Source organism: Aythya fuligula, chromosome 8 (genome assembly GCF_009819795.1).
Source record: "Aythya fuligula isolate bAytFul2 chromosome 8, bAytFul2.pri, whole genome shotgun sequence".
Lineage (NCBI taxonomy): Eukaryota > Metazoa > Chordata > Aves > Anseriformes > Anatidae > Aythya > Aythya fuligula.
In genome coordinates this window covers 21,152,500-21,170,650 of record NC_045566.1, presented here as the reverse complement: position 1 = coordinate 21,170,650, position 18,151 = coordinate 21,152,500, and the positions used below count along the sequence as shown (strand labels likewise).

Below are 18,151 nucleotides of genomic sequence, written 5' to 3'. Positions count from 1 at the left end.
GTGGAATGTTCTAGGCTGGGAGATGCTCTTCAGGCGTCCACCCAACCTTGACCATTCATGATTGTGGCGTGCTCTCGGTGGTCCTGCTCGGTGGGGGCTGCTCTTCACGGGTCCCTCACAACCTCAGCCCTTCTGTGAGGGACCTTTTCCCATTCACTGACACCTCTCCCGTTCAGCCCCTGAGTATCAGCAACTCAGGGATGTGCCATGAAAGGCAACTTTCCTGCTCCTCTGGGAGAGCTGATGTCAAACAAAAGCACCAGTTAAGGTGCAGAGAGCTGTAATTGGCTCACCCGGAGAAACAGAAGAGTTAAAACTTGTGTTGCACCTGGAAGATTAAAGGGTAAAAGCTTGAACCTGAGTCACCTGTATGGCAAAAGATTGCCCAGAACCGAATCCCACCCGTTTGGGTTAATAGTTGAAGTTAGGCGCGTACGTCTTCCCCATGATTTGTCTCCCACACTGAATACTCTCGTCTGGCTACTGCCACTTAAAAGCATTTATATTTTTTTGGTGTAATATTTAATTATCCACCAAGCTGGTGGCTCCCAGGCCGTGGTCTCTTGGCCATGAGTTGTACATTTAAGAACATGTTAAGAACAGACTGGCTGCGTGAGGCTCTGTCTTGATTTTTTTCTGGTGCCTGTTTTTTTTAAACAGGTCTCCAGGTTTCATCCTCCTCGTAAGAAAAAGGAGGGGAAAAAAAGTGCCAGGGAAACTTGTAAGAACTAAGACCATGACGAGAATGAGGTGAAAAGAAAGGGCTTTGGTGCAAATGCTTTGTAAGTGTCCCAGTTGGAAAAGGGGAAGTGTCGCTGATGTACTTCTCAATGAATGTCAGCTTCAGAGGATTTACTGGTGTCTCTGTAAGAGCAATAGAGTATTTAATGTTTCAGTTAAAAATGATTAAAATGGGAAACTCTTTCACAAGGTTTGATACCAGGCAGAAACAGCAGCAATTAGCACTGTCAGCACCGATGTCCAGTCCCCTCCAGCCGAGGGGCGCTTCCATCCCCTCCACCTCTGTCCCTCTTGTCCCCGGCCAAGAGGATGCACGAGAAGAACCCGCCTGCTCCTTGCTTTGGGGCTGTGTCAGCTCCCTGGTTTCTGTGCCTCCGGTGCCAGCTTGCACAGCTGCTGCAGGATTAGGCTCTGCTAACTTGGACTTTTGCAGCGTTTGGGGCTTTAAATCAACGTGATGGCGCTTAATGCGAGTTTTCTCTATTTAATTACAGCAGCCGTAGCAGCATGCGTAATGGGCTGCTAATATATTACGCCGGTGGGCAGTGGTATTGCTCGCACACAAAAGGTGCTGACTCAGATCTGTCCGCTGCCCTTGATTTGGCACCCTTGTCTTTCCTCCGCGCGGTGTTTTATGTCGCTCAGGGCTTTGATTTAGGACGCAGCGCCGTCATAAAAGGGGTGGCAGTAACAGCTGAGCTCTCTGTTAAAATACTGTATATTATTTATTTCCAACTGTTTGGGTATATAACCGTTTTCCTGGGATTTTATTACCTTTTATTGGAGGCCATTTCAGGGTTTTATTACTTTTCTCTCTGATTTTGTTTATGTGTCAGAGACTTGAAAATAAGGGAATTGCTTAGTTGTCACCTCCAGTGAGCTTTTTAGAAGATGTTGCTGGCTTTACGACTCAGGGGAAGAACAGACTGCTTGGCAGGGCTCTCGCCTGGGACCCGTTTTGTTTCTCCCCCTGCTTTTGGGCGGATCTCTCGTCCTGCCTGCCTTGAGCCTGCAGCGGTAAGGTGAAGGTGGTAGAGCTTGTGGGAATGCCAAAGAGGGAGGCTCGGGAGCTGTGGTGATGGAGACCAGCACAGCACTTGTTGTTCAGAGCAGGGAGCGGGTTCAGAACCTCCCTGGGAGTGACCCAAGGCTGGGAAAGCCGCCCACCAGCAGGATGCTCCGGGCTGCAAACCCAGTGCTGCTGGCAGGGGCTTGTGCTGCCCCTGGGGAGGGTAAACGTAAGGATTTCTGAGCAGCTGGGACTCCCTGCTGCATAAACGTGTTACTTGAAAACTTAGCACGCAGCAGTTTGTTCCCCACCACTGGGAAGAAAAAAATAAAACAGTTGTGGTGTGATGAGCAAGGAAAACCTTGGTTTTTTTCACGGGACAGCCCAACAGCTGAGATTTGATCTGGTGGTACGCAGCACTGCCACATCTCTCAGTCTGTCCAGGAGCTTTTCTGAACGTCGTGACCTCCAGCCGTCAGGTGAAGGCATCAGCCAGGGCTTCTAAATTTCCCTTTTGGCCACAAACGCAGACACAGCCCATTCAGAGCTGCCTGGGTCAGCTTTTTGCATGGTTCAGGAGTCTATTTAGCTAAAAATCCCCTTCCTCGGCTACTGGGCTCCAGTCTCCCCTACCATTAGGTTCCTGTTTGGCTCCTGCTGCATTATGGAGTCCTGCAGCAGAAAGAAGGAAGCCAAGAATTTTTTTTCTTCTTCTCTCCAGCAAAAGCACTGCAAGCCTTTTTAATATATCTCAAAATAGCAAACAGGGCACACGCGTGGGTTTTTTTTCCCCCCACTCTTGATGGATGAAATTTAACTACCGTTCCTTGATTTGTATTACTATTGATGTTACTAACAGTCTTTTCAGTGCTGGAACAGCCTCTGAATGCCAAATCTGGAGAAAAGGAACTGCTGTCTTGTTTTGATGACGGCAGTGAACAATTAATATTAAAAAAGATGATACTTCTTTGATCTGGCTTGGCCAGTTTTGTACTGAAGAATTGCCAGGCAGGCATTTTCCACCCAGATAATGAATTCGCATTTTATTTCCGTGTTTCTTTTGTTTTATGGAACAAGTGGTCCAGTCCATATCTGAGCACAGGAGGAGACGTTTACAACACAAATGAGCCGTGACTGATTCACGGGGCTTAACTGTTGCTCGTCCTCTCCCCCAGTTCTCCACAAAACCCGCGATGGGTTGTTTTAAAGGCCGGCTGAGATGCCCTGATGTGAACGGACTGCTCGCCAGGAGATGGTCAGATGTGCAGAGCATTAATTTCAGTTAGTCCCTCATCTCCTCTAGCACTCGAAATGAAAACATGGTGTAACTAATAAATATCTCTCAGCGTGGGCACGCTCGCTCTAAGGCCTGATTAATGATTCCCATCCTCAGCAGAAAATCCCCACCCTGCTAAGGTGAAGAATTGTTGGTTGATTTAAGCGCTTCACCTGCCTGAACACTGGAGCATATTTCATTTACAAATAGAAAATAACGGGGGGATGCAATTTGGCGTTGCTCGGCTAACAACGTGTTTGGCCAGCAGCCTTTGCCCACCTCCAGGCCGTGCCTGCCTGGTGGACCAAGGGTTTCTTGGCCTTTTGTTATCCCTGCAGGACATACACCGCTTTCCTTAAGCTGAATGTAAAAAAAAATAAAACGAATCCACGCTTTGTGTAAGTCCGTTCCCTTCCACGGTGATATTTTCGTTTCAGTTGGATCCGTTTTGCTGAGGCAGCTGTGTGCCGAGGGCTTTATTCTGTAAGAGGAAGGGGCGCTGATGGCAGCCAGGTCTGGTGAGTCCTCACTGCGTTCACCAGCAGGCACAGAGGCATGTTCACGTCTAAATTCTCCTGAGCTGACTTTCAGGAAAACATTACCGTGTCTCAGTCTTCTCACTGCTCCTCCTGAGACGATCTTATCACCAGACGCCTCTCAGCAGCGTGCTTGTGCTGTTGGAGCTGCGGGCAGGGGAAGCCTTTGTCCGTCCTCTCCGTTCCCTTCTGTGGGCGAGCTCGTAACGGAGATAGGGCTGCTAGACCCCACTGAAATGAAAAAAGCAGCTTTGTGTGTCACATCAGCACGCCTTTATATAAAAACCCAGCTGAGGCCCCCTGGTGCTAAGTCCATTTCACGCTTTTACGTCGGGATCCGCTTGGGAACCTCGTCAGTTCTGGCGTTTCTGAGCTAGAGTGGAGGCAGAGAAGCGCACGCCTGATTCTGCACCCATCCCCTAAATCTGCTGTGGTGCTATTCCTGTTACTTCTCCCTTTCCCCCTTTTCACTCGTGCCTCCTCGTGCCAGCCCGCTTCGTCTCGGGCGGTTCTGCTCAGGCCTCGACTTGTTCCGCTCGCGGAGTGCTTCCTGTGCAGCCAGATGCCTCGGAGCTGATTCAGAAGCTGCTTGGCGTTCCTTCCCCCTGACTTTGTCCCCTTGCCTTCCCGAGGACCTTGAAAATAATTAAGCAAAGTCTGTTTACTCAAACTTGGTGCGGAAGCAGGTGAATTTCATCCTTAATGAATAATCATCTCTCTAGAAACCCTAATCAACAGATTTTTTTCTTGATACTGGTGGAGAATGAGGCATTTGGCTGAGTAATAAACATAACATTAAGTGAGAAATCACTTGCTGGTGATCCCTGTTGGGTAATGCATGCAAAAGAAATGAGCTGCCTAACAAAATTGCTTCCCTTGCATCACACAAAGCAAGCACAGCGATGCAGAGGTAACTGTGTAGTAATTGAGAGTGCTAAAACAAGGGTAAAACACAGCTGAGTTGGGTGTCAGTACTTTCCCTCAAAAACTTTTCATCTGGCACAAGAATAAAAGGACCCCGAGCCATCCGAACCTGGTATTTTCTTAAGCAAGTTCCCTTCCCTTTGGTTTGTTCTAACAGAAGGAAATTTCTTTTCTTTAGGTGAAATTCGGAGCCTGTAACACTCCAAAGCCAGGCTTCTTCGATTTTGAGGGGAAACAGAAATGGTAAGAGGAAACGCTTGTAAACCCTGCATATTTCAGGCTCTAGTTTGCGTTGCATCTTGTCTCCTCTGTCAACAGATTACAGCCCTGACTTAGAGGAGGTAAAATTTAGAGTGTCTGCCATGGGATGGCTTTTGTTTAAAAGACACTTTTGTATTGGAGTGCTGCACTGGCAGCAGTCATGGCTTCATTGAAATGTTGGCTGCTTCCACATGAATGGAAGATAGCTTTACAGCCCCTAAAATCATATATGTGACTCTGATAGCCGTGTTCCACCGCTGACACAGTAAAAAGACATTGTGCTGTCTCCGAGTGGCTCACTGATATCTTGCTCTCTGTCCTAGGGAAGCCTGGAAAGCCCTGGGAGACACCAGTCCTCATCAAGCTATGGAGGAGTATGTGGCTACAGTGAAAAAACTGGATCCCAGTTGGAACCCACAGGTAGGAAATGTGAAAACACTGTTTGGAAAACAAACCCACATCTGTGTCTTTTCAAAGCCAGCAACGGTTCAGCTTCACACAGACTTCAATTGCTGCGTAGGAAACTTCATTCTGAGCAGGTCAAACTCTAAATCCGTTTTAAAACTCCCCTTTTGTTAAGACTGAAACTTGAAGAACCATCTTTTTCATTCGTAATTATCTTCATTACAGTAAGCACATGCGCAGGGTTGATTTGGCTGTAGTGATCTAATTTATTTTGCTTTTATGGGTTCATGCTGTATTTAGCATGTAAGGATACTTTTTATCCTTTTCTCATCTTTGTCTTTTCAACTACTCTTTAAATGTTGATCAATACAAAGTAATCTCCATAAAAGTGATGTGAACTGAATGATCAATTCTGAAAATGTTTCCTTTTTGTTTCGATAGAGCAAATTACCAAATCTGATTATGGTTAGGTGCTCCAACATAACAAGCGTATTTTTAAGCCCTGTATGTGTTTGTTATAGGGAGATTGTACTGTCATCTTAATTAATCTGCCTTTCATCTGCCAGGTTTATTACTTGATTGAGTATTTAAGGATCTCTCTCTGTTTATAGACTGATTTTTATATAATTTTTAAGAGGATTGGATTTTGGAAAAATACTGCTTTTAACTGGAGTTAGAATGGAGATATTTTACTAACAGCAAAATGCTGAACGCATAGTAATTTCTTCGCACAGTAGGAAATTGATTCTTTTTTTGTCCTGCACTTTGGAAGCAAATACTAGTTTGAGCACCAGCCTATGAATCAAGAATTTGATTCTCAGTTGTCTTCTGGTACTGCTCTTCAGTCTAAAGAGTAATTGCTCGTGTTCTGTGGGTTTGATCCTGTTTTTGCAGCAGGTGTTGTTTAGAGAGAACCCTTTTTAATATCTTTGGGAAAAAGTTTTATGCGCTGTACAGTGCGGTTAGCAAAAGTCAGCCACATGCTGTGTGAGTTCTTGTCCGATCTAAAATGGTCATACAGGAATATTCAGGATTCTACCTAAATTTAAAAAAATTATGAGGAGGCTACCCAGCAGCATAAAGTGAAACATCCTGAATATTCGTTAAACATTGACCAAAAAAATGAATAATTCTTGAACCTTTTGTGTGTAGAGCTTGTGTTTGTTTTGTCATCATGCATGATTTCTCGTGCATGATGACAAGTTCAGCTTGGGGTACTCTTCTCACTTCATTGCTTCAGAGAAATACCTTTTTCACAGGCATCACCTTCAGGTTACAAAGCTGTCAGCTAGGAAAGTGGAATAATCTAGTAGTTTTCAGATCTTTTTTTAAGAAACCACGAGGAATGGTTTGCAGTGCTGCTCCTTCTCTCTTCCCCTAAGGTGAGGAATGAATGTGTGAGCATGTTTTTTGTTTTGCATACCCCTGTCCTCAGGACTCAGCAGAAACTGGACTGTGTGGGGTGATGCTATTGCAGCAGCATGTTTGCTCTTTCATGTGTTGTGCCGTCCTCCCTTGTTTATGGATGGTTGATGCAAAAAGTGTGGGTTTGCAGCATTAAAGAGCAACACTAGAGCTTGAGCAGAAGCTTCTGTGTCAATAGCAGGGCTGAGGGCATCTGAGTGGTTTAAAGACGTGTGATTTTCTTTCTTTGAATGCTTTTTGTTGCAGCTTTTCAACAGATAAGTTTCTCTCACTCATGTAACCGTGTATTTCTTGACCTTTTGAAACCAATGATGTTCTCTGTGTGGTCTCAGTACATGGCATTGTCTGGTTTACTGTTCCTTCACCACTGCACAGGTACCGTGCTTCTTGTCCTTGTCCCTTTTCCCCTATTCCTTGCCTATTCCTAGCTAGAAACCTGTTAAAAGAGCTGTGAGAGCTTTACACTGAAGGAATCTGCTGAACTGCAGAAAGGCCTAACAGGAAGTTAAAAGAGCAGAGGATGCAATTTAAAAGTTAGCATTAGAGCACACATGGCTTTGGATTCTTTAAAAGATTCCATCTGTCCTTCCTACAATATTTTCATTTTAATTCCACTCATCTACAACCAAAATCCTGCCAGGATTCTTCTTCTTTAATCTATCTCATGCTGCAATTTTTTTCCTACCACATCCACCTTGTGGAGCCACGAGAGGGAGCTCTGTTCTTTAAAATGACGGAGGTACGTGCATCGGGGGGCAGTGATGGAATAATAGCTATTTGAGTCTTCAAATTTCAAATTGGATTTATAGAAGAGATCTGTAGGAACATTACGAGGTTCTTCATCACTGTCACTGTCTCCTTTCCATGTTCACCTGCTCAATTTCTGAATTGCTCTTGTGTTCTATAGATTATGAATGAAATACTCCTAGTGTTTGGTAAATGCGATATAAAGCTTGGTACAAATTGGAAAAGTTCAGCTTTTGGATCATTACAGATGGCAGGCAGCAATTAGAGTACGAAGCTGTCACATTTCTCATTGTGTAGCTTCATGAATTTTGCTGTTGGAAGCTGTCCCAATATTACCTGCATATTTTCTCTTCAACTGCTCACTTTGTCCCTTAAAGTCTTTCTTGTGTTATCTTCAATCCTCCTCCTCTCCGGTTTCATGTATTCGCAAAGGGCGTTGAGCCTTGTCTTGATCCTTTAGTACTAACTGTGCAAAATGTAAAACTTGGGAGCACCACATAGATAGACAGACAGATAGCTTCCCCAACAGATTTGTTACTGCTCTGTGGCCTTTGGGTTGTCCGTTCCTAATAAATAAAATGGAAATAAATGCCGTGGTTTTCGTGCTGTCTCAACATATCCACTTCTTTCACTTTTCTTGATTATTCCTTGATTCATTCCTTCACGTTGACCTTGCAGTTTCTTAGTGCATTGAACTTTAGTACGTTTTCAGCATCAGACTGCTCTAATGTAGTAATTTTTCTTTGTTTTCAATGGGGACAAAACCAAAGTGAACGTGTACTGATGCAGCAGGAGCATCCTGAATTCGTGTTCAGAAGCACCGAGAACACCACTAACAGGCAAAATCCGACCACCTTCTTCCTGTTCCTACCTGGAGGCTGGAGCACCTGCAGTTACAGGAGACAATTGAATGTGGAGAGGCAGTGCCCACAGCTATTTCCTGCTGTGTGAAGCTAGAATGCTGCTTTTGACAATAGTGGTGCAGCTGTTGGGTCATCTCCATGGCCATTTCCCGTGTTTTAGCTTTTTCTTCATCCTTGCCACCAGCAGGCCGTCTGGTAGCCATGCCTCATCTCTTCTATAAGAACTTTTGTCTAAAACCTAGCAAGGAAGGAGATGTTAAAAACAGCAGATATAATAAAGTGTATTGAGATAAGTTATCTTTACGTCCACAAAGCTGCTGTATTTATCTTGAACCCAGAAGTCTATAACCCCTGATCACAATTGCCTTTCTGGATGTTTTTGCAGTTGGATCTCCCTCTTGGCGTGGTCTTCTGATGTTTTGTGTTGTGGATGGTTTTGCTCCTTTTCCCAAGAGCAGCTGTTAGGAGGTCAGGATTCAACTCCTGCCTTGATTCTCCTCTTGGTGCCATCTACCTTCGTCATCTTCTACCTTTTAGCACATCTTTTGTTTCTTGTTCTTTCTTCTGAGTCATTCCTTTTAGTCTGGAGTTCCAGGCAGTGAAAAGGTAATTGCTTGGACCAGCTCAGCTCCATTTGCATATTTCAGAGACATCACCTGTCCTTAAAGTCTATTCACTCTTTCTCCAGAACACAGAATAATTTATGAAGCAATTCTTTTGTGTTCTCTATTCTTAAACAGAAATGTTTTATGCCGTCAACACATCTGACTGCTTCAGAGAGGTGTATGTGTCCCGGCTGCTTTGCTTCTCATACTTTCACCTGTCGTATTCCTGCCTCGCTGGCAGCAAATGCCACGTTGCCTTCTGTGGCTTTTGCTGATGTGTGTGAGGGTCCAGGTGCTCTCCCGGCCAGCCACCTGCCCGTTATTGCCTACCCCCATCCCTCTCTGCATCATGCTGGGGCTCTGCAGTACCTACTCTCTGGGTGTCAGCAGTGGTTTGGGTGATCTGGGGAGGTCTCAAACTGAGTGCTTTGCATCTCTGTGCAATAACTTTGTTCTCCTGTACATCGCTGTCTCAGCTGTATGCTTGGGCACTGATGGCACTCAACATTTTTGAGGCGTTCTTAGCAGCGATATTTGCTTTTCCACACTCTAATCTCCCCGGCATGTATTTGGTGTCATGGAAATCCCCAGTGGATTTACACCTCTGGATGTTTCAGACCTCGCATCAGCACGGGAGATGGGTCTGTCCACAGGCATGGACCACGCTGAGGCAGGAGCAGGATAGCACTCAGCACCCCAAGCGAGTCCCTTTTGCAAGGGACGGGCTGGAGGTGTGCACAGCACGTGCGGCGAGGCAGTTGGGAGCTGTTATTGATTGTTTCTTGTAACAAGATGGTTCTATGGCACGGCTTGGACAATAAAAAGAAATAATAAAGAAAGCATCCAGAGCTGCTCATCAGTTTTAGCCTTCCATTTGCTGATTGCAGTTTTGGCATCTCTCGATTCTAAATATTTTCTTCTGCTATTTCTTATATTGCACATTTACCAGTTCAATCTCAACAACCTGTCATGAGACTAACTTCAGCGGGGCACCCTTCCCTGAACCGTTGCAGAGGCCTTCTGTCTGTTTGCTTTGACAGCTGAAGTTCACAGGAGGTGTTCGTGATTTTCTATATGTGTATCAGGAAAAAAATGGGCATTTTAACTTAGTTAACTAACTGTAATTCAACCTCATCCATACTGCACAAAGATTTCCACTGTGTAACAAGGGAAGTTGCATCTTAGGAATCCCAACAGCAGAGATGCATCTCTAAGGAGAGCAGAAATAGAGCCTGAGCTCTAAGAAAATAAATGTTTGCCGAATGTTTTCGAAGCTCTCAGAGGTTTGAAATTCCAGTGCTGATGTTTACGGGGAGGAAAGCTGTTTTTCACCTATTGTCCCGTGCTTTGTTTGGGAAGAGGAAGATTGATTTCTCTGCACTCTGGACCAAGTAGTCAGCAGGAGTAAAATACCTCTGTCGCTGCTGGCGTGTGGGAGTACCGAGTCGTGGCAGTCGGAGCAGCCAGGAGAGGACCCCTGGGATTAGGCAGCCCGTCTCATAAAAAGGGAAACAAACTGCAGAGCGAAGAAAAAAATCAAAAGCACCGTTGCTTGCAGGCTCAGAGCAGTCCCGAAAGCTGGAAAGCCTGCAGGTGAAACGCAGATGGATTTGCTCAGTGGCCAGTGGGTGTTTTTGCAGGGAGTACTGCAGGGGGCAATATTTGCCTGGGTGGGCGGCCAGTTGCCCTGTTCCTTCCTCCTTCTCCATTGCTGTAGAAATAACCTTTCCCTGCCACATTTTAAATGCAACAGGCAAGTTGAGGGAAACTAAAACATGGCAAAGGGGGATTTGTAACTCCAGGATACAGTGGAAGGTGAAACAACTTCTAGGCTTGCAGCAGAGCTGCGTGTGTACATCATAGGAGGTTGCACCAGGTGTTACCAAAGTGTTTTAACAATTGATTTAAATTGATGACCCTCTTGTATTTAAGTAGCACTTCCAAGGCAGTTTAGGTTTTGTGCAGTGTCTCAAATGCAAACTGTATCCAAGTATGTTAACAGGCATTTTGAAATCCAGACCTGATTTTTTTTTTTTATATATAAACCTGGGCTCAGTGCTCAAATTTGCCTTCTTCATGTCTGTCCAGAGCACGAAGCTTTGCTCTTTTTCAGTCTATAGGTTTTATATTTGGTCAGCTTCTGAGAACTACATTAGCAAATGGTAAATCATATTATGTAGTTCCAGATCGAAATATGCAGATTTCCTGCAGGCTGACAATTTCTTCTGGAAATTCAGAAATGCATTGGAAAAACTGGTCTGTAAACAAAACGAGCCCGCCCATCGTGTTTTCCTGTTTTGTCTATCAGTCAAACAGATGTCACCCTCGATAATCTGTCCAAGCAGCCACTCTTTGGGGTTGGGAAAGAGGAGCAGGGTGGCGTAGGCAGGATTACAAGGGGGATGGGGAGAGCAGGAAGGAGAAGACCTGTTTGGGTCTTCAGTGTGTTCAGGCACCTGCTGTGTGCTTAGTTTGGGTTAAGGTCTCAATTTATTTCTTTTGTAGTATAAAACTAATGTAATTGCATCAGGTGGCATGGGGCTACGTGGAATTATGGCTCTGCTCCTTAAAGCTTGCCTCCCTGCGCCGTGCTAATGCAGCACGCCGGGGAGAGGAGCCTCCTGCGTGCTGCACAGCAGTGCTGCCGGCGTCCTTGCTCCTCTCCGTCCCCATTTCTTTCTGGGTTTGTGCAGGTCTTTGTGTGCCAGTTCGTGCCCGGTGAGTCTTTTGTTTGACTCTGTTTGGTTTTGTTTCACCCAAATGTCAGTAATTGTTCTGGACAATAAAAATGGTAACAAAATGCTGAAAACAGGCAGCGCTGCTTGCTAGCTGTTTTGAAAGCTCCCACCTCAATGGATGGCCACTCTGCAAGATGCAAATCACTGAGATAATTCATAAACTAATCAGACTTTCTCCTTGTAAAAAGCAAATAAGTAAATCAAGGGCACAACAGCAAGCCTATATGTAGTTTTAATTGTCTTTAACAAAGAAGAAAGCACTAGGAAATTGTTAAAACAAAAACAAATCCCTGTGATCCAGCCCAGACTGGGGCGTGTAAGGGACTGCAGTGCCCTGTGGGTTTGGGCAGCCTTACAAACTGCAGAGTTGCTTGTTTTTCTTTTTTTTTCAGCCCAGCTCAGGTATGTGTGTTTGCTGTATGTCCCGAGAGGGTTAGATCTTGACACCCAGGATGGTTCCTCTGCCCTGCTGCCTTCTGCAGCTGTGCAAGGGGCAGGGGCAGCCTCCAGGCACAGGGAGGCAGCGGGCGGTGCAGCCTGTGCCATGCCATTCATGTGCCCCTTACTCTAACACGCAAGCCAGCAGGCAGAGCAACCCATTTTATGTCATCAGACTTGGGGAAATAGCAGTTCTTTAGCTGCACAAATGAAGCCTTAAATGCTTTGCTTTTGGCGCAGTTTCTTTTTTCACTGTTTTCTTGTTCCTTGTGCACAATGCAGTACAATACCACACTGCAAACACCAAATAAATTTCCCAGTTCTTTTGAAATTAAGGTGGATAATGCTGTACCCCTTACTGCTTATTTATTTTCTCATGTCAATGCTTCATTATTTTAGTTTTGAAGTATTTGACAGAGGTCCTTCTCGTAAACCGAAGTGTCCGTGGGTCATTTGCTACCTTGCTGTCTCTTTGCAGATGTAAGTGCCTTTAGCAGCTGTATTCATGCAAGAAAGCCCAACTCCGGCATACCAAGTAGGAGGCAGCGTGTTGTTTACCTGCTTTGTTATGACTGCTGTGCTCTGAGCAGCAGCTGGAAACTCAGCTTCCTCTTTATATTTACTGCTGTTAAAAGCAGCGCAGGCTGACGGGCAGTCAGAGTCCTCGCTCGGGGCCGTGCAGACAGCACTGCCAGCCATCGGGCTGTGTTCGTTGAGGTGAGGGAGGGGATTGATAGGCAGCCCGTGCAATTTCTGCTCAGAACAACAGCAGCAGAGGTGGATGCTGGCAGCTGTTCGCCAAGAACCCACGTGAGGATGAGGATGGAGCCATTGGATGTACCCCAGGTGCTTGGTTCTGGCAAGTCGCTCACACAGCTTGTGGGGCTGCCAGCACCAGGCTCTGCCCGAGGACATGCTTGGTAGGTGAGGTCTCTCTCCTCTGCATCTGTATTTCGCTGTAGCACAAAACAAAACGCCAGATCCAGAGTGAGATTTTTCAGGTTTTTGGACTCCTGGTTCTGACAGGCTGTGTGTAAGTCAAGAAGTTGAAAAGAGCAAGTGTTGCCTAGTGGAAACAGAGCAGCTGGAACGTGTGTCGGTCTCCCACCCCCTGGGAGCCTGTTGGATTGTTCTCTTTGATTTTACATCTCCGTGGAAATTTATGGTCCTAGCACCTTTTATTTATGACGTTGCAGTCCTTGGTCAAGCAGTTGATTGAAATACAGCAGTGCCAAGCCGCGAGCCTCTATTTTAGAAAGATTGAAGTTTAGAAAGCAAAGCAGCAATACAAAGTCGTGTATAGAAAGCTGCACTGGAATCCTGTACAGAGGCTGTCTGGGCTGCTGTATTCCCAAACTCCTTTAAAGTAAAGAATTACCAAGGACAAGGATTTATACCTTTTTGCTCTGCTACTAGTTAAGCCACCTGGCGTTGCTGAAAACATGCTGCTTATCAGATACACAATCGTACTAGCTCTGCTAACTTCTGCATATAATATCCATATTTTTCCAGCTCACATTAGCAGTGGCAATGTGCTGTGCTGTTAGCGTAGTGTGTGCAGCATCATATAGCCTCTTGCTCAGGAGGTCAGGAATGTAGTAGTAGTTGTCTTCTGGGACTACAAGCAAGAAATTAGAGGGCTTATCATTTTTAGCTGCCAGTGCAGAGGCTTTGGTTAAACACTTAAGCAAAGAGGAAATAGTTTTCCTTTTGAATATGTCAGTGAATTAATTTCTATCACCTCGCTTTAATTTATATAAAAAGAAATCTTGTGCTATTTTGAAACTTACTGAGGAAAAATAATAATTAGGGATGTGGCTCTGCTTGCTGCTGCCGAGTGCTGCTGCAGCATAGTGATGTGTGTGGCGTCCTGACCTCGTGGTTCCTGGCTTGCTGGTGGATTAAAACATTGCATCCTAGCCAGATACACCACAGGCAACTGGAGAGGGGGAAAAAAAAAAAAAAAAAAAGGAAAGTAAATAAATTCAAACTACTGGCATCCAGTGATGACAGGATGTAGCAGAACGAGGCAAGGTAATTGATTGTGGAACTCTGCACAGCAGGGACCTGGTTGCTTTTTTCTTTCCTCCTTAATAGATGCCCAGAAGTAACCCATGTTGCTGTATGGCTGCAGTGCACAGGGAGCAGTGCGGGGTTCTGTGATCCCACAGCTGTGGGACTGCAGGCAGAATTTCTTCTGTGGGACACAGCTGAACTCTGGGGTCTTAAAACTCCCACTTGAATGAGTGCTTCCTGGCTGAGAGAGCATCTCAGTACCTGAGAAGGACCACCGGATTGGGTTTATGTTGCTGCCAGTCCTCTGCTGAAGGCTGCTGCTGCTTCAGCCGAGTTGATAGGAGGTGGATGGCTGCTCATACTTCCAGGTGAGCCCAAGATCTTGGCTTAAATTGAGAAGGCGAGAGTGAATTGAAGATGTCAGACTGCAAGCTGAAGTGGCACGGACAAGCAGGTATTGCCCTCTGCCATTTCTGCCTGGAGACGTGGTGATTTCTGGCAAGGAAGGGCTTTGATTGCCACGTGCAGTTGTTTTCATTCATTGCAGACAAACGGCAGTGCTGCTTCTCCCCCCCAGCAAAAACGGGGATAGTGCAAGTGCTGGAAAGCTTGTTCTTATGGAGTGGCTGTGAACCTGAGAGCAGGAATGAGCAGCGTCGGTGTGGCTTGAGAAGCAACTCTACCTGCAGTCAAACCTCAGGCAAGGACTCTGCTGGCCTTCATTTGGAGACTCTGGACTTCATTTAAGCGAGCTGGTAAATGAAGCTTTCAGCAGCCATGGGTAGTGGTAGGATTTGGGGGCCTGGGAGGGCTGCAGCCTTGCTGTTAGTGCATGAGTGGCACAGAGGCAGCACGGTGCTGCCACAGGGGGTAGCAGGAAGGAAGAAAAAGCAGGGCAGGCAAAACAGGAGCCTGAGTGTAACGGGGTGCTTGGGAGGGGAGGAAAACCAGACAGAAACCTGCAAACGTTGGCAGGGGAGGTGGTCCAGGGGGTAAGAGGTGCTTTCTCTGCTCAATCTGAGTTCCTGCAGGCTTCCCGAGCAGCAGGGAACGGACATCCACACACCCCAAAGTCTTCCTGGGGTGCCCAGAAATGAGAAGAGCCTGGCTTAGAGCCACCAAACCCTGTTGCCTTGGGTAGGGAGGCAAGGTGGTGACGGAGGTTGGGAGGAGCAGGGCCAGCCTCCTCTGCTTGCGCCACGAGGCGGGCGTTTGGGAGATGGGTTTGGGTCGCGCCGTGGCTTCCTCAGGAGCTCGTGGCAGCTCTCATCAAAGTGCTGCTCCGGTTTTGGCCAGCAAGCCGCCAGGCTCTGCTCGCAGCTCGACTGTTTTAAATGGGGAAGGGTGCAACCTCTAATTAAAAAATCCTATTTTTCAAACTAATTGAAGCTGTTGCGGAACTTTAAACTCGCTGCGTCAGAGGCTGTTAAAAAATCAGGGACTTGGATGGAAGCTGTGGGTTTATTTCACTGTGGAGCACAAAACGCCTTGATTTTTGGGTGCAGAGCTGTAGACATTTACCTGGTGGTGTTCAGACAGGGGAGGGTCCCTGTACCCTCCTGCTTCGAGTGGCTAGGTTTAAAAGAGGGAATGTGTTAATAATAATAATAAAGATTATTTTAGGAGAAAATAACTGTCATTGCTTGCTGTATAACCCAACCTATAGAATAATTAAGCTGTTGCTTTTGTGAAAGTGCAGCTTTCTGGGTTAGAAAGAGGCTCAGTGGTTATGTTTAGTTTGCTCTTTACATGAAGTATCAGGGAGGCATTGGGTGTAATTACTGGAGATGAAGTTTCTGTTTAGATATTAGCTAACACATGGGTAAATGTTTGGTAAATGCTGTTTGTTTCTTAACAGTGGAAAAAATTGTCCTTTAAAAGACCGTGTATTATCTGGGACTTAGATGCTTGGGCTTAAATAGGAAAGCTGGCACTCCTTACATGTCTGTAGAGCACCCCGTAAGTATTTTGAGCTGAGTTATCCAGCTCCAAGGCGGGCAGTCTCGGGCTCAGTGTCCGTACACATCTCTGAAGGCTGAGCAGCGCCGCTGCATCCAGATCCTGCTGAGCCCGAGCCTTACCCTGGTACCTTCAGCAGCCTCCTGCTGCCACCCTCTGATCCTTCCCCTGCCCGGCTCAGCGGGGACAGGGACTGCCAAATATCTCTCCGTTCTGTCACTTCTTTGTCTGCAGAGCTCGTAAATCCAGCCTCTGCCTTTATGACCCGGATCTGTTGGAGGAAAGATTTCCGTGGTGGTGGTCGGGTGGTCCTGGGGCTGCAGTCCCCGGCAAGCAGGGGATGAATCCCACAACAGGCAGGCTGGGTACGGGGGCAGATGTCCTGGCACTGCCGTGTTGCTCAAATTTAGGGTGGCTTCGGAGCATGAGCTGCATCCCACGCAGCCTTTCAGCCTTTCCAGTTTGGCTCGGGATATACTTCTTGCCCAAACAAACGTCTCTGTTAATCTGTACAGATGAATGCCTTGGATTAAATTGACCAGAGAAATGGCAATTACAGTAAAGGCTGTTTGTCTGTATGCCTTGGGCTGCTGTGCCCGGGCACTTGGGGATTATTTTTTTATATGGTCAGCGTGACAGAAGTGATCGATTGCTTCCAGGGCTGAGGATGCAGGGCGCTGTGCTCCTGGTTTCTGCCTCCCGTCGGCGGGCTGCAGGCTGGCCCCGTGCTTCACCCGCTGGGCTGTGGACCTGGGGAGTCCGCAGGAGACTGCAGCAGCCACAAAAAGGAGCTGAGGAAAGGCAAGTCTGCCATCACTCCTGCTGTTCTCACCTGTGGACCTCCTTTTCCATTAAAAAAAAAAGCTCCACACACCAAAAAAATGTTGTGAACCGCTGCATGAGGTTTCTTGGCTGAGCATATTATTTCATGTCATGCAAATGTTAAAATGCATACAGTGAGTCATGAAATCAGAGCTGCTAGCAACAGTAAAACTTGCTCAGAGTTAATGCTAAGCATTTTGCGTTTATTTCCCCTCCCCTGACTGTCTTTACTACTAATTTCCAACTGTGTTGATGGTACAGTTTTTAATTAACTCATTAAATGAGTAATCTTCGAGGCTTTGCCTAAGATTGCGGGTCTGTTAAACTATGCAACACAACGACATTAATTATAGTGTGTTTGTTTTTATCTTCCGAATATAATCAGGAAAATATTTCCTCCGTCTTGGATTGTGTTTATAGGAGGAAATTCCGCGATGGGATTTAAAAGAACCAGAAAACTTTATTTTTTTTTTAATGTAGCCGTTAATGGAATCTTAACTAAACTGTCCCTGCAATATTTAAAAAACAAAAAACAACCAAAACCCATTATCCCGGGGAACGTACTGCTGTTTTTTTTTTTTTTTTTTCCTAGGACAGAGTGCTCAAATTGTGCAGCTCCTCAGTGGTCTCTTGAAGATGCTCCAGGAGCTGAGTCATGTGCATTCGCCGGCCGAGCTGCCGCTCGGAGCCAAGGAGGGTTGTTGGGAGAGGAATATGAAAACCCGCAGTTTCTGACGGGCATTAGTAGGGCTGGTTCACGAGAGGCAGCTTTACAGAAGAGCCTAGCAGTGTATTTTTATCTTGTTTGCATCTAGCTGGCCGCCACCGCTCCGTAGAGTGGTGAGGAATGCTGAGCTCATACTTTTTAGCAGGGAAGGGAGGATTTTTATGAATGCTACTGAAGCATTTAATTTAGTGCCTAATCTTGCAGACAGTCGTTTTCGTTTTCCTTTGGCAGCGTCGCCCCTGAAGGGTTAATATTTACCGCGTAGTGTGAAGTTCAGCCAGGCCGAGAAGATACAGGTGGAAAATACCTTCGGAGGAGCACATCGCTTGTCCTCATTTCATGCCTCATTAGCTGCCCCGTCCCGCATTGTTATGGGGTCAGGAGCTGCCACACGCTTGGGGGAGAGGGGACATCTCCTCCCATCCCCGGACCACCTGCATTTGGGGTGCAGCTCAGCCTCCTCCTCATCGCTCTCCTGGCACTGGCCTCGGCTAGTAAAGGGAAAGACGGCAGCAATTATGGCACACACAATTAACGAGCTTCTAATCTCCAGCCTTGCGTGTAATTGCTGCTGTCAAATACAATTAGTGTCTGCCCAAGTTCCCTTCCCAGGGGGACAGCCGGGCCATGACACAGGGGGAGAGGAGGAGGAGGGGGTG

The 18,151-nt window shown here is 46.3% G+C and overlaps 1 protein-coding gene across 1 annotated transcript in view; it reads left to right on the top strand.

Moving 5' to 3' along the window:
- The window catches only part of ACBD6 (acyl-CoA binding domain containing 6), a 73,771-nt gene that overhangs the window by 414 nt on the left and 55,206 nt on the right, over positions 1–18,151 (top strand). The window contains exons 2-3 of the mRNA XM_032192776.1: positions 4,665–4,729; positions 5,071–5,167. Of these exons, the coding sequence (XP_032048667.1) occupies positions 4,665–4,729; positions 5,071–5,167 (162 nt within the window). The remainder of the gene's footprint in view (positions 1–4,664; positions 4,730–5,070; positions 5,168–18,151) is intronic.